Genomic DNA, 16,570 nt, shown 5'->3' on the forward strand with positions numbered 1-16,570 from the left:
AGTTTAACTGATTCCTAGTGGTTGTTTCTAGTGGGAAAGGCCAAGACTGAGCAGCCATGATTTCCTCCACCCCCTGTGTTCCCAGTCTGTTCTGCCGGAGCCTGCTCCAGGGATGAGATGAGGCTGAAGGAGCCATGAGCTTCCTCCCGCAGATGATGCTCATAATTCAGTCCCCACAATAACTGCTTTGGCGAGCAGCTAGGATTTTCTGTGAACTCCCCTACTAGCCTGGGATATCATGGATGAAATGCTCCAAGTGTTTTTTCAGCTTAATTTATTGGAGTTTGAGGTTTATCAGAGCAGCCAGGGTGGTTCTCAGGTTAGAGGGAAGTGATGGGCTTCCCCAGACACCTGCAGCCAAACCTTTGCTTGGGTGCAGATGTACGTGGGCTGGAGGAAGCAACTGGCTGCTCCTCTATGGACTCTCCCTGGATGGTCCAACGCTTTCAGAGGAATTTGTTTGCATGGGGGCGGTTTCGTTACTCCACAGTTTCAGTGGGAAAAGCCGGGTGAAGCAAGGGGGAACCTTCTGATTTGCATACCACAAACCCTGCCTTCAGATATTAAGGAAAAGAAGCCACAGGGTTTAATCTTAATTAATACACGCTGACGTAGTACCGACTAGTTGGATGGGAAGCCGGAAGGCTTTGAGTGCCGAGGTGTAACCGTAGGCGGCTCCCCAGGATGGCTCATGGTAGCTCTGCTCCGTGCTCCCCCCGCCGCGCTCCCCGGGAGCCCTGCCGCAGCCTTCCCTCTTGCTATTAAATTCAGGGCCTCTTCCCAATGCATCATCTCCCTGGATGTATCCAATTAAGGCCTGTTGACAGCCCAGAGCAGACTTATACCCTTAGGATTAGAGGCATGTGTACGTCTTCATATAGGGAAGGACAACAACGGGGTGTCTGGCTGGCTCGCTGGGAGTGCGGTGTGGGAAGCCGAGCAGCTTGGCGAGGGAAAAGGAGCCAGGGAGAGAGAGATTTGCACCCCCAATTATCCTCGCATGTGGAGACGCTGTGTGATGAGGGTTGCGTGTGGTTTACACAGCGTGTTTACATGGTCCGTAACCCTAAACAAAGCTGAAAAGCATGACTTTAACTCTGGAAATAAAAGCGCTGGAAACCCCTGGTTTTCTGCACATGAGAAAGTTTTGTTCTTTAAACACACAGATGTTTTTAAATGAAAAATCACTCTTTTGACCTTTCCTGAATGCGATCATGTGGTCAGAGCTGACATTAACCACTGCACGGCTGTTTGCTTCAGCCGCAGGCGAAGCTTAGCGAGCAATCTTCAGAGCTCGTGGTAGCACCTGCGTTGTCTCACAGCTCCTGGAAGCGGCTCCTCTGCCCTGCGTGCTCTTGGGGCCGTTCAGGGGAGGTGGGGTTAGGTGCGGGGACATTTAGGGTCTATTCCTACCGTGCTGGAAATGAAAGCATTGGGTTTTTTTCCTCCTTGATAGCTGAAAATGATGTGGCTTATTTTTTTTCCCCCTATTTGTCTCCCTTTCTATCGGAAGTGTTGCCCAAGCGCTTCTAAGCATCACTGTCCACCTCAGCCAGTGTGTTATTCTGATGGAGAGCTCGTCATGGAGCTGAAGTTCTTTAGGGATTTGTTGTTGTTACTTTTGGGCTTTCTCTAATTAGCTGTGTGCTCTCTTTGTCCAAGCAAATTTCTAGGACCAGCTTTGGGAAGGAAGGAGGGGATGTTACCAAGTGCATTGTAACAAGCCCAGTCCTGCTTTGCCTTGCGGGGGTGCCAAACCAGCAAAACTACAGTGGGTCCAGTGGGTTGGATCCACCAATATAATAATAAAAATATATTTAAGGTCCTCCTAAAGTGTGGCGCGCATTCTGCCTTGGACAGGTTGATTTTCTGATGCCAGCCGCTCCCAAATGAAACGCTCCAGTCAAAGGGGAAAAAAAAAAAAAAAAAAAAAAAGTTTTGCTCTACTCACCAGTGGTAAAAGTTTTTGGGATGGGATTGGGATTGTTTTCCTTTGCCGCAGCACCCCCACGGCCAGCCTTGGCCCGCAGCTCTGTGCGAGCTTTGCTGTAGTGGACCTGACTGGTTCAAGTTAGAGACAGGCAGTTCGGGAACCCGAGTCTGCAGCCAACAATAATGTTCTGGCTACTGTATTTGTTTAACCTCGCTCTCCAGTGGATGGATATACAGTCTGCTAAAGCACTTATCAGTCTATAATGCCTTCACACTTTTGTGAGCAGCAGTGTGGAAGTTGTAGACGGGAGCTTTTGCTGCGGATTGGAAATGTCTTTTAGCTTTAATGAGGCTGATGTTTGCAAAGCCGAAGGTGTAAGGCGGTGTTTGGGCGCTGTTTCTTTATGCTGTCTGTCTAGCGGGTCGCGTTTGGCTGCTGTTTCCACTGGCAGACGTATTTGTGAATTTGAACATAGTAGCAGAACGCGATTCAGGGCTAGTTGTAAGAATTATGCCTCCTAGGTAAGAGCCTGGCAATGCCGGGGTGGAAGATACTGCTGTTTGAGAGCAGCAGCTTTATGTCCTACTGCTGTGTGGAAGAAATAGCAAACGTCTGATAGGGATAAACAGGAGCACATGGCAAATTGCTCGGTTACACTTTCATGTGCTTCATATGAGACTGTATTCTGTGTTATTGTGCACTTGGAGCCATCGTTTGCTTTCGCATCCGTTCAGCGTGCGTTGCAGAATGGCAAAAGAAGCAGGGGGCAAGTGAAAAATTGCAGTCATGAGCTCCAAATGCTGGTGTTTACTTGTGGGCTTGTGCAAAAGTTGATTATTAAATCCCATTAGCACAGTGATTTCTTCTTTTTCTCACTCTTTTTCTGTAGTTTCTGGCCCCAGCTCAACTGATGTCTTTGGGGTGATCCTTTGAACCATGCAAAAATCATCTGGTTAGGGTTTTGTTGTAAAATCAAAACTCCGTATTGTTTTTTCCACAGGTCCTTCCTAGATATTTTGATTACACCTGGCTGGATGTCAAAGCCGATGTGGGTTTGGGATAGGGCCAGTCAGAACTGATTTACAGTTTTTTCAGGTATACCATGTGAAGCTTATGGTTTTATGTGATTTTCATTTGAACTCACCAGTTTTAAATGAAGTTTGCTTTGAATCTGGAGATAACAGAAATTCAAAGGAAAGCTCAAAGAATGCAGGTCTGCATGATTTAAAAATTGAAATATATTGTTCATATAGACTCTTTGGAAGTGAAATAACTGCGTTTTTTTGAGAAACCTACAGTTAATAACACACATTGAATACACATGCAATCTGGACCATCATCTAGTGGAAATCCCTGTAGCTCCTATTCGCTTTCCTGAAGCTAAACCAACTTATATGACCAAAAAAAAAAAAAAAAAAAAATAGCCCTTGCATCTCCCACTCATTTCTGAATCACAGCCCTGTGTTACATCCAAAACTCTACCCAAGGAAATTCCCCTTTGGAAATGAACACTATCATTTTTATTGTAGAGTAGAGGAATTGATCATCATGTCACGCTGCAAATGAACTATTGATGCCGTGTCATATCGGCTGTGGTGTTTTCATACACATAAAGGTCACTTCCCAATTACTAAAAAATCCAGGCAAACCTTTAGGTGAAACGTGGGGCTCTGCGCTAGGAAGGCTGTAGTAACGTGCTGATTGATTACTGTCTGCGAGGGCCAGGCACCATCGGCTGCTCCGCATTCGAAGGGGAAGAGGCTGTGCTGAGATCGGACAAGGCAACTGGCAATGGGGCTTTATTTCATCCTGCAGGAGACGTAATCTGCTTCCCAATCCCACAGCCAAATCCTGTTCTTCATTACACGGGTAAAATTGACAGATGAGATTTCCTCTTACTTCGGAGCCAACTGAATCTGGGAGTAATAGAGCATCAGTGTCTTACCCCAGAAGTTTTAGCAGCTTCCAGTTGATAAAGGTTTTCTGTTGCTCACCTGCCTGCGTGCCTTTGTCCTGGAGTGGGACATGCTGCAGTTTTTCACCTTTTGCCATCGGACCTTTAAGTGCCCCAAAGAAAACAGGGAGAAGAGCATGAAACTTAGTAAAACTGTGTTATCAGACAGAGGGCAAGGAGTTTCTACTCCTTGTATTCTACTCCAGTAGTTTGGAGTATCAGCTGCATTTCGTGAGCGTCAGGGGTAAGGGGAAGTTGCTGCTGAGGAGGAGGAAGCAGAGGAGAGGTAAGAAGGCTATTGAAAGAGAGAGGACACAACTTTCATCATCTTATCCTTATAACCTATGCTGCTGAATCTCAGATTTGGGTTTGGTTTTGGGTTTTATTTTTATACAACAGAGTATTTTAAACTCATTGTTGGTGCCCATGAAAATTTTAATATACCTACCAGTTTGGAAAAAAAGTAACTTTGAATGCTTTCCTTAAGTTTTAAAAGCCAACCTGAAATGACCCAATGCTGACTTGCATAGTTAGGCAGACAACTCAATCTTCTGAGAGGGCAAATCCAGAACACTGGTAAAGACACTACAGCATTTCTCACCAGAATCTAGAAGAAAGCACAGAGGAAAATTTCTGGTGTCCCTGGAGTGAGCCTGTGTGTACAGTTTCTATCTGAGCTCCGTGGGCTCCTGAGGTTCAAAACGATCATAGAAATTTGCTGATTTTTGAGGTGTTTATTGGAACCCAAATGGTGCCCTTTTTAATGGTTCAGCGCTCATTAATGTGGGCAATTTGATTTTGTCTGTAACTCCAACCCAATTCCCAGCCTAAATGAGAAGAACAGTGCAACAGCTTTCAGAACAGATTGGAGGTCTGTGCTGCAGTCGGCAAACTGGGTGGTGTCCATGTGGCAGTCAAGCTGCCTTAGAATATTGGGCAATAAACAGGCACGAACCTTTCTGATATTTAGCAACTGCACCGTAGTTTCTCATCCTTGGGTAAGATTAACCTTAGGTCTGCAAGAACAATAACATATTTAAGAATAAAAGGTCTGGGTGACTGCCAGCCCCCATGTCTGCCAATGGAGAAAGTTTTGATTTGTAAGAGATGTGTTAAAATGCTACTTATGTCATGGTTGGGATTCTCTGGCATGTGTTGAGTTAAATATAAATAACATTCTGCAGAGCAGTCGGGTAAAAATTGTAGATTAACTAGGTTTCAGTATTACGGTTGAAATCTGTTCTTTAGCTGGATCTTCAAACAGAACATGTCCTGTTTGTGCCTCCACGGGTTTCCTATCAGTCCGTGAGTATTTCCGTGCGCTCGTACAACCTTGCGCAGGATGTTCTGTGCTCCACAAATAGACGGTACCATGGGTTTAACCATCAGATCCTGTTCCTGCTTGTTCTGTGGTTGCTGTTTTGCAGATGGGACAGGGTATAGTCCGTTTCGCCCCAGAAACCCGCAGCGCTGTCTGTCTCGGTGCGGAAGTGGCAGCAGCACAGTCCCAGTAGAAAGCCTCACGTCTGGGGCATGATAACCACTTCCACCCTTCCCTACTGCCTGATGGACAAGGGCTCGGCGATGTACCCTTCGCAGCCGTACTTAGCTTGAAGACACAGTCTGGAGGAAGCCCCGCCATGGGAGAACAGATGGGATTTGGGGAGTAGGCAGATCTGCGCACGGGAGATTTGCTCTGTTTACAGCCGCCCGTGGGCATGCAGACAGGCGCGTCCACTCCAACTCCGCCAGCCGGGTGCCAGCGCCGAGCAGGGCAGCATCCTGGTTTGAATAGCAGCTTTGCCTGTCTGCGTTTAGAATTATTTTGATGTTACACTGTGAGAGATGAGAACCACCAGTCTGTGCAAAGCCTGTGGTGTCTGGCTGTGCTTGGGAAGGACAGAGTGCGGTGGCATCGGTTTGTGTTTAACCCTCTCCTGTGGGGAGGTATATCCTTCACATGTATGCGCTTGTTTGTCCCTTCTCTTGGTAATATCTGATCACCTTTTTATGGCTAATGACCTTTACCCTCAAGATACGCGTGTGACGTGGGACAATATCATTCTTGTCTTACAGATGGGGGCCTCAGTGCCACCCAGAAGGTTGCAAGGGGGCCATGCCCTGGGCACAGCCAGGTTGAGACCTACTCTGGTGCCCAGTCCACAGGATCAGCGAGCCTTAACCTGTAGTTCAACAGGAGCCCATCAACACAACATCACCTGAAGTCGTAGGATGGCTGGGAATCATTCACAAGGGTGCCTTCCAAAATTTGCTCTTCAGCAAATTTTCCCATATTACTTTGAAGGAAAACATTATGAAGAAATGGAGTTCATTGCAATAGTAAATGCATTTTAGATGTGGCAATGAACTACGCGCTCCCGATATAGCACTTTTCCCTTTTGGCTGACACATTCCTCGGTCCCCTTGAGTAAGAGAAGGAAAACAGGAGAGGCGGTTTGAAGAACATGCTGTCCCTGTGATTGACAAGAGGTTGTATAAATCAGTCAAAGGGAATCCTCCAGGCATTCCCTCTTGTGGGAAGATCCCACAGTGCTCTCTGGCCTTGTTCATTCTGTCTCTCGATGTTTGTGTACAACATGTGTGGGTGGGAGACGAGCTGGATTAGAACCTCCGAGAGGAACAGACATCAGCTCTTTTAATTGAAAGCAGCTTCGTAGGGAGGGGTATGACATGGGCTTCCAGTAAGTAGACACAAATAGTCCCCGAATACTTTGGAGCAGATACTAAGCTCCTGCGGATCCCAGTTGCTGTGTGGGTCTGAGAACCTGGATAAGCCCCAGTGAGCGAAGTTTTAAGCCCTGCGTGATGCCGTCATTCTTCAAAGCAAATACTTTAGTGTCTGGTAACACCCTGAAATGAAAAGTACATCTATCTCTTCTTCCCTCCACAGCTGTCAGGTGTTTTAGCTGCTGTTTTGCATCACTGTAGCAAACTGGAAGATGTTAGGAAATAATTTATTTCTCGCAAGCGTGAATTCCTATGAATTTGTAGCCATGAAGGAGAGATGATGCTCTGTCTTCCAGGCCATTGGAACTTGTAGCTTAAAAGCGGTGGTGCTGCAGTAACAAGCGCCTTCACACTGCTGTCATCTTCTAGGGCTGCCTTGAAAGCAGAGGTGGGAAAGGCTCTCCCGGCAAACGGTCCCCAGACTTTGCAGTTGTGGTGTGACACTCAATAACTGGGTAGAATTGAAAAGGGGATGTATTTACCACGTGCGTTAGAGCCTATTGAGGTGGTGGGGTCTGTAGGTGATAGGGACCGTTTGTCCAATCAGCTCATTATTACAAAATCTTAAAGAACTTTTTTAAAAAACTTTTTTGCCACTAGTTGAGTTTGCTAAATAGCAGCTAGTGTAGAAGAGGCTCTTGTAACCAGTCCTAATGTTGTGTCTGTTAGCCTTTTCCCAGACTTCTCAATTATACTCTTCTCCTAAAAGAACTTTTTACCCCAGTGCCACTTTGAAACTCTTGTCAGGTAGCAATGGATCAGCCTTGGCAGGACGAAGCTTCTCTGACCTGTTCAAACCAGACCAGTCCACCGAGGCTGCACACCCCCGTGGCACATGTCTCAAACACAGGCTCTTTAGGCAAGGTTGAGATTTTTGCTAATATTCTCAGGCAGAAGCAGAAAGTGCTAGGGGTCACACACGCACACAAATCAAACAAGGCATTTAAAAGTTATCAGAGATTTCCAGCCCGCCTCAGCAGGGGTTTATTTTGGGTTTGATTCAAACTTTTGGTGAAGGTCTGGGTGATTTCTTAATACAGGTTTTCACTCATCCATTAAGTGGCACTTAAAATGCACCGAACGTCAGTCCTTTTGTTTCTTTCAGCCACCCTTTTGGACCAACAGAGCAGGAGGAGATACAAGAATAAGAACAAAATCTTATAAAAGTAATGAGACCTTTGTTCATGTCAAAGAGCTCTCTGACCATATAAATTGCAGATGTGGGTGAGATGAATTCCCTAGCTGGAGAGGTATTAAAATAAAAACCATGCTCCCAACAAAAGACAGGCTGCTGAAAATGCAAGAAGGGAGAATTGCGAAATGGTACATGTCGAATTGCTGGCCTGGATTTCAAATGCCAAAGATAGTTTATGTAAAGCCTTGCTCTGCTGTAAAATGTAACACTATCCACTGGCTAGCCTCAATGAAGCTTGGTCCCAGTTGTTTTAAAAAATAAATAAACTAAAAATCTTCTTCCAGCCCATTAAAGCTGATTTATGTTTTGCCCATGGATTCCTCTGTGCTGGATCTTGAGGGACTCAGATTATAGAGGTGATTACCTCACTTTTAGCCAATCTGGTTTCGCCTTCCCAGGCATCCCGGGCTCTCTTTGCATTGCCCAGACTTTGTCTGCCGAGACCCAGAGGGCAGTTCCGTGCAGAATTACCAAGTGGGCATAGGATTTTGAATGGTTAAAAACATCTCTGTTAATTCTCTTGTTTCGCTTCAGGGTTTTCTTTTTGTTTTAATAAGCGGGGAAACTGCTTACGGGAACAGCTTTACCGACACCACCTGATTGCTCAGTCCAGGCTCTGGTCTTGGAACGGAGTCTAATGCTGTCCCCAGGAGCAGAGGGCTGCAGTTAGCACCTGGCGCAGGCGGTCTGTGGCTGTCCTAGGCTCTCCTGTGGCTAGTGCAACTGCTGGAGGTGGTTTGGCCTCTTGGGTTACACCCGTAGCTCCCATTGCCGCTACACTGTGTGACCACAAGGCATTCCCTCTGTCCCCATGACTCTGGTAATGACAGTCACTGAGTCGCAACACATCAAAGTGTTGCAAATCTTAACAGGTACCTTCGGATGCCCCAAGAGCCTCAGCTGGAAGCATCCTTCTAATGCCGTTGTAGCCGTTTGCATGGTGGGCGGTTCCTTTCTCCTGTTCGTTGGGGGAATGAAGGCTATGGTCCCACATGTTTATTTTTTGAAGCAGCTCCACTGAGCAGTGTGGTTTCAGGGTAAATCCTACCGTTTCTTGCAGCTTCGTTTTCACATTTTAACTACTGATGGCACTGCATTAAATTCAGGCATTTTCTTCTTTGAGCTTTTCATCCATGCCAGCACTTGGAATTCGTCTACTTGTTCTTTATTGAAAAGAGCAATTTGCTTGTGATTCCACTGCTACCTGCCACGGAAAGTGCTGTAGGTGTAGGAAGAAGGTGATTCCGCTTACAGAAACTAGTTAACCAAACAAGAAAACTAGTTTGCTTAAATTGGGTTGTAGAGACAGGCCCTTCCTGGCTACCCTTGCTTCCAAGTTTACATGGCCATCTGTGGCTTCCCCGGGGTTACAGTAACGTGCAGGTTTAAATAGGCCATTGCCTGGGTAGTGTGCAGAGCATCTGCAGGCCGGCTGTGCCGTGGGTTGGGACGCTCAGAAGTGATCGTCACTCTGGCTCCGGTGGGAAGAGTCACGGTCCATTTGGGTGGGAGCAAAGTTGTTCTGAATGCTGGCAAAGACCACGTACCAAATGAAGAAGAAGCTGTTGGCTACCGGCCAGCTGCTGTGAGCCTTTAGCTCCTTTTCATGTTTCAACTTCTCTTTTTGAGGTGGAAACTTAACTTTTGAATAATCTCATGGTATTTAGAAACGTCATTGTTGTGCATTATTTTATTCTAGCAGTGCAGCTGGACTTTTTTCCCCACTTTAAACAGTCATCGTCCTTCCTTACTGTCATCTCCGCCTGTTTTGGTGTTTTTTCTCCCACAGATGTGTCGAACTAAGGTGATTGACTTGAACGATGGCGTCTCTCAGTATGCCTGGTATCCCTGCACCGCCAACTTCCAGTACTCCCACATGACACAGACCGTTTTCTGGCTGAAGGTAGGAAGTACACGTGTCATTCAGAAGCCTCCTCTCTGCCTGCCTGTACAAAGTTTCTCCAACAGGCACAATATCGTGGGACAGCCTTCCCCGGGCCAAGCTGCTCCTTTCTTTGAAGCACGTTTGGTGCAAAATAGCAAAACAAAGCCTCTGAGCACTGTCTGGAGAGTCCGTGGTGAAGTCCCCTCCTGTGACCAGGCTATTGAATTTCTGAGAGGTTACAGCCTCCAGCTGCAGGGCTGTTTGACCCGAGTTTATCTAGTTTGTGTAGGAGAGATTGGAAGAGAAGACTTCTGTGTGACCCGGGATGGGAATTGTTATTTTAAAAGTCCCGGACTGACTCTTGGGGTTTTTTTAAAGCCCACCACAGTTCTCCACCTTAGCCCTTGTGGGGCTTTTGTTTTCCCAGGCTTATTTTTCCCAGCCGATGGTAGCTGCGGCAGTCCTGGTTCACTTGGTCACTGACGGGACCTATTACCTCGATCAGAAGCAGGAGACCATCGGTGTGCAGCTGTTTGACACCAAAGAGCAAAGTCATGATCTTGGTAAGACTGTATTTTATTATATTCCCTCTCTACTGCTTGCTTAATCTGTTGATTACCCCCATTCACAAACTGACCAATACTGCTCAGTTTTTCCAGGATCAGACGCAAAAAAGCGCTTGCTTAATCCTCCAAGACTCGAGTTTCACTAGAGTTTGTTGAAAATGATGGATCGTTGTGTACGGACATTTCTCCATACCTGTTCGCGATGTGTTCAGAAATGATTAGTTCCTCTTTAGTCATTAAAATAAGCACTATTTCAGTGCTTCGCGCACAGCACCTCCCTGCAGAGACGTTGACAGTGATATGGATGAGCTGCCGGTAGCAGGGAGAGAGGGACTTCGCAAGGCGTAGTTGGGCAGAACTCTCGCTCTGCTTGCAGGGAGGCTTCCTCAGCTATTGAATGGCTAAAATTTTTCATGCAAAGTATTTCAGATTTGGTGAAGGTCTGACACCAGGGCCCTCGCAGGCTGCTTGCATGGCGTCGAGCAGATGTGCCTGACGGAGGCTGTGGCCCTACTACTTGTGCAGAAGTGCCAGGAGAGACCGTTTCTGTTTCTACCCTGGGCACAGGTTCCTGAACCTGGGAAAATTGTGTCTGGTGAATCGATTCTGGCTGCATTTAAGCTCCAGGACCAAGGAGCTCACCCTAGCTCCCAACTCCGTGTCAGGGTAGGACTTGCATAATCCCTTTCCAGCTGTCCCCTGCCCTTTTTCCCACTAGGAAGAAAGCTGGCCATGTCGTCCCAAGAGCAGTTTTTGAGGAAACGTAGCCCCCTTCCCTGGGGTTTCTGTTTTACCATAACTTTGCAATTTTGACAAGCTGAAACTCAAATGAACTTCCTGCTAGTGCTGAGGAGGAGAAGGGACACACGCAAGTGACAGGTGCTGGATGACTGTCCAGGGTAATATATCGTTTGGTGGGGTGTGAAGGAAAAGAAAGAAAATATGTGTGGAGTCTGTCGTCCGAGAACAAACCAAGATTCCTAGTAAGTTGTGCAGGTTGAGTCAGGATCGCTCCCAGTTTGCCAGAGCCCTGGATTAGTCTTAGCCTCCTCCTTTCGCAAAACAGTGGCACATAGCTCTTTCCCTCTGAGAAATAAATGATGGAGACACAGGCATGCCAACAAATACTTCATGCGGCATTTTATAGAGACAGACAGACAGATTGTGAGAGAAAGAGAACAAGAAAGAGGAGCAAAGAGGAAACTGAGGGTTAGGTTTTGAAATCCTCGATGAAGTTGCAACATGAGTTTGGCACGGCTCGGGCTGATGCCTGGAGATCTTCACAGCTGAAATGCTGCCTTCATCATGGAAAAGCCCCTCTGACCTTTTCAGAAGAGGCTGGCCTGGAGCAGAGGAGAGGTGTAGGTGGGCTACCAGCAGTCCTCCCTCAGGCAGAGCTCCCAGCCACTGTTTTGTCTGAGTTCTGGGTGCGGCATTAAGTCCTTTTCCTGGATATCGTATTTGATGTGTTTGAATTAGCACCGTGGCAAGCTGGAAACTGCAGCTGAGGTGCAGACTTTGGCGTGCACCGGGTGCAGGATTGGCTGCAGACGGTCAGACAGCCTTAAGCAGAAGTCAGTGGCAAACTAAAAGCACGTCCAAAAGGAGGTCGCAATAATTTAAAGCTTGATCACTCCTCAGTGTGCTAAAGACACTCCCATGAGCAAAATGCAGTCTGTCCAGAAGTGTGGTTTTCCACCTTGATCAGAGCAAGTTTTTACCATGTGGACTCCCAGAAGATAATGAGAAGCTTCTTCTGAGTCCGGGTCGGAGATGGAGGGGTTGGGATGCCAAACAGCTCAGCGCTGTTCGTTCAGAGCATTGTAGGTGCTGGGGTTCAGCTGCTGGGTCCGTGGCAAGAGCTGTTGAGCGTTGGATCGGTGGATACAGAGCTACAGAAACAGGGGTGTGGAGACAGCCCTAACTCCCCTGCCATGGGCGCCGGTACTATCTTGAGTGATTTTTGGCTAATGAAGGCAGGTTAGTTAAATGAACCTGACCTGTTCAGCCCCCGTTTACCTTGTCTGGGTCAGAAATCACCAGCAAGCGCAGCACAGCTCTGAGGGTCTGGTTTGTTGTGGACACCACCTGAGTGCGAGGAATGAAATTGAAGTGAATAAACAGCCTCATACCATAAGGTCTTTCTTGGCTTTCCATCAGAGAAGGCAGAAACTTCCAAGGAATTTGGGAACCCGGGATTTTGAGTATTAACTGCACCTGTTTGTAAGTGAGAAACGTGCATCGTTCCACAAGGAGCTGATATCAAAAGACCTGTGGGAGGCAAGTAGACAGGGAGGTTATTTCAGGGTCAGGTAAAGACCAAAACAAAAAGGGGTTTGCTTTTTTATTTTTTATTTTTTTTTTTATTACAGGAAGATTTTTTTTAAAGTAGAGGGTGGGAGATAGATGTTTAAAGAGAGTGGTCAGAAGTCAGTCTTAATTCACAGGAAATCACTTTCTAAGGAGAAAAATGAAAACTTTTTTATTCCTTCCCTTTTGAGTCAAGAAACCTGAACTGGAAGGAAAAAAAAAAAAAAAAGAAATCCCTAAGCCAGTTAAACATGCAAATAGAATTTATTTTATTTTCAAATCCGTAAGTGTATCAGGGTAGCCAAAGGGCCTGGGCCAAAGCCGTTGCTGGGGGAGCTCCAGTGAAGCGAATGGAGCTGGAGCCAAGCTGATCCTCGGAGCGATGCCACGGAGCCGCAGAGGCAGGGCTTCGCAGGCAGCCGTCAGGCCGGGAATCTCAATTAATGAATTTTGAGGCCAGCCGACAGCTGTCTGTCCTTTGAGTTACCACTGAGATGGATTTGGCCCGTTTGAATTCAGGTTGCCTCTACTTGAAGGTGGGAATTTCTTCCCAGCTATCACTGAGCACCTTCTCTGATGAAGAATAGGGATTAAGAAGTCTCCTTGTCACCTCTCCGCTGCTTCTGTGCACCTCGACCTCTTGAGACACTTTTATTTTCCCAAGATGCAATTATTTTCTTCTCATATGAGATCACCTTTGAAATCCTCAGTGGATCCATCACCCTCGTTTCTCTCTTCAGGACCACCTTTGCCTTTTTTAGCAAAGAGCTAGATACCTTAAGGCTGAAAACCATCCCCCCTAAAAAAATCAAAACTGGGCACATGTAGTGTAAAGCTCATGCAAAAAAAAGTTTTACGCTGAGTGCTAATGACATGCACAGCTACAAACAAGCCAGCGGTGCAGTGCCCGTGGTGCACAAAGCCACCCAGCCCGCCGGCACCATTTGATGCGCTGTATAAAGGCTCCAACTGTCCTCTCAGACCGGTTTTACAATAGCGCGACTCCGCTTCCTCCCTGATGGTTGCTCCTGATTTACCAGAGCACAATAGGAACGTAGCTGTGGTCTAAAGAAACTGCTCTGAGAGCCTGCCGCGCTCGCCGAGAGAATGGCAGCCTTTCTTCAGCTGTCTGGAGGGATATACTTCTCTGCTAAGCTCTCCGGAGTGATTTGGGAAGCCCCTCCAGGCAGCTTACCATAACTTTTCAGCTCTATAGGGCCGTTCCTATGGGTGAAATGCTTCTGAAGTGCCCACGGCTCGGGGAAGCGATTGTGTTAAGTCTGACCCTTCCTCTGATCTTGTCTCTCCTCTGGCAGGTGTCCACGTCCTGAGCTGCAGGAACAATCCCCTGATTATCCCCGTCATCCATGACCTCAGTCACCCTTTTTATCACACCCAGGCTGTCCTCATTAGCTTCAGCTCCCAGTTTGTGGCCATCTCCGGGGTGGCCCTGCGTTCCTTCCACAACTTCGACCCCATCACCATCAGCAGCTGCCAGCGAGGACAGACCTACAGCCCGGCGGAGCAGAGGTGAGCCTGTCAGCCTGCTTCCTTCAGCCTCGCCACCCACCGCCCCCGCGCCGGGGGCCGGGAGGAGGCAGGAGGGGCACCGCGGCTGAACCCTGCTGACCCTTTTGTGTCACTGGTAAAAAACCAGCAGTGTTCTCATTGATCAGGATGGATGGGACATTTAACCTGCATGGGATACTGTTAGTGAATTATTTCCTCTTCCTTTCTCCTCCCTCCTTTATTCCACGCTTGGAATTGGGGCCAGTTAACTCTCCATACATTCCCCAGTATGGCATCGTTTTCGCCGCTCACGCACCGGCTTCAATCTAAACCGCTTTGTGCTGCTAAAGTGCTACAGGGACCTCCCACGGAAGCGGGCGCGCAGAGACAAAGTGATGCTTGTGCCCCGGCGGGGACGGATCCTGCGAGGTGCTTGGCCCCATGTGGCGGGTGCTGGGCCACCAGCTTTCGTGGTGCTTTTGTGGCTGGGTAAAGGCCCTCAGTACCTCTCTGGATCTGGCCCACGTTCTGAAAAGCTCTGTGGGACCCCCCAGGATGAAAGGTTTATGGCTACCGTTTTATTCTTGTTGTTATTACAGACACATCAATAGATCACCACCAACCCCTCTCAGTCTCTGCTTTACAGCATCCCACAGAGATTGTGACCTTTCGTGGCCTCTGGTGCAGCAGCTTCATGGATCCTTTCAGCGAGGCAGTGAAAAGAAGAGGGGAGAATTTAGCAAAACCCCTGAAAGAATCATTTTTTTCTTTCTTTTGTGAATTCAAAGTTGTGAGCAGTCGTCATACCATAGCGGCAGCAATAGTAAAACAAGTTGCATATCCCAGCAAACCCCTGCTCAGCCTCCTAAGCAAGCTGTCAGGTTTTTTGATAATGTTCTGGCTTGTTTTTAGGACCTGCTTTTATTCCAGGAAAGGCGGGAGGGTGAGAAGGGGGAGAGGGAAGGGAAAATAAAATTTAAAAAAAAAAAAAGAAAAAAAAAAAGAGGAGTATATCTATAGCTAAATCAATCCAGTCAGTGTGTTCTGACCTAGATTCAAGGAGTCTGATCATTCTGTGCAATAGGTTGTATAAATGCGGAGGCCCAAAGACAGCGGGATCAAGTTTCAGATGAGAAGTTTAGTTGGGGAAGTTTGGCCAAATCCCAATGCAGAAGCGGGACAGAAAAAGAGCGAGAAAGACCCACTGGAAGGAGATGGTGAGAAGCAACAGGGAGCTCGGGAGGGCTGAGACGCAAGACCACATTCCTCCCTCTCAAGTTTTCAGTAGGAATTGAACCATTTGTTCACTTATGAAATTAGAAGTGCTCTGTGTTTAGAAAGTTATTTCCTTAATAAAAAATGCATTCCCCTTAGGCAAAGCTTCAGTGAGCCTCTGCAGCCCAGCAAAGTAACCTTTAGAAATCTCTTGAAGAAGAATCACCCGCCGTTTGCCTCTTCTTTTTCTTCTTGAGGGCTTTTTTTTTTTTTTTTTGCATTGTTTTCTTTTCATGATGCACTGAACCATCTCAGCCCCTTGCTCTCAAAAACTTCCGTCAGAGCCCCGCTCCTTCAAAGTAACGTTTTAGGTCTTGCAGGTTACAACGCCGGATTGATCATACAGTTTCCCATGTCAGTCAAGGAACCAGAAACACTCTGAAATAAAGCCCTGGTCCAAAGCCAATTGAAATCAGTGGGATTTTTTCCATTGATGACAGTGCCATAGTGGCAAATCTCCCAGTTTGCCTCGTGGTGGGATCATTTTGGGTGACCGCATAGGCTTTCTTCTTCTGTACAGGAAACTCTTAAGCAGTCCAGGTATCCGAGACGTAGAGAAAGTCGTGCATTAAATTGTGCAGCCAGGAAATGGGCGATGCCTTTGCTGTCCCCTGCCATCTCTTTCCTTCGTTATTTTACCCAATCCAGGAAGAACATAGAAAAAGGCATTTTTAAAATTTATTCTTAACCACTTCAGGAGCTGGGTGTGGGTTTTCTGCCTCTTGTGCTCATGATCTCCCCATCAGACCCCCTTTTAGCACCAGTCCCACGCTGCCCATCTTTCCCTTCTCCCCTTTTCCCCCGGTTGCATTTGCCTAATATAATTTTTTACATCTTTATTTCATTTTTAAAGGAACTTTCCTTCCTACATGTAAGCATCAATTGTACCGCTTTCATTTTCCTTAGATAAACATGGATATTTTTGCCTGCTTTTGGCTGCTCTCTACAAGAGATATTATTTCTCTCTCTTTAAGGAGAATTATTTTGTTTGGAGAGGATTTACAGCCAGATACAGGCACTTCTAGGCAAGGGTGCAGATTTTAAATATGTGAGGGAAAAGAAATATATTGGCCCTTAAAAGTTAACACAGCTTTTATTTTGAGGGTGAATGGATCGCTCCCGTGGGTTAGTGACAACTTAATAACTGAAAATAAAACATGTGCTCACTCTTCTTTCTTAAAACATGTATTACAGT

The 16,570-nt window shown here is 46.9% G+C and overlaps 1 protein-coding gene across 1 annotated transcript in view; it reads left to right on the forward strand.

Moving 5' to 3' along the window:
* PAPPA (pappalysin 1) overlaps positions 1–16,570 on the forward strand; it is a 183,010-nt gene that overhangs the window by 116,704 nt on the left and 49,736 nt on the right. The window contains exons 11-13 of the mRNA XM_063353366.1: positions 9,620–9,733; positions 10,143–10,278; positions 13,908–14,121. Of these exons, the coding sequence (XP_063209436.1) occupies positions 9,620–9,733; positions 10,143–10,278; positions 13,908–14,121 (464 nt within the window). The remainder of the gene's footprint in view (positions 1–9,619; positions 9,734–10,142; positions 10,279–13,907; positions 14,122–16,570) is intronic.

The sequence above is a fragment of the Chroicocephalus ridibundus genome, chromosome 15 (assembly GCF_963924245.1).
Source record: "Chroicocephalus ridibundus chromosome 15, bChrRid1.1, whole genome shotgun sequence".
NCBI classification, from domain to species: domain Eukaryota; kingdom Metazoa; phylum Chordata; class Aves; order Charadriiformes; family Laridae; genus Chroicocephalus; species Chroicocephalus ridibundus.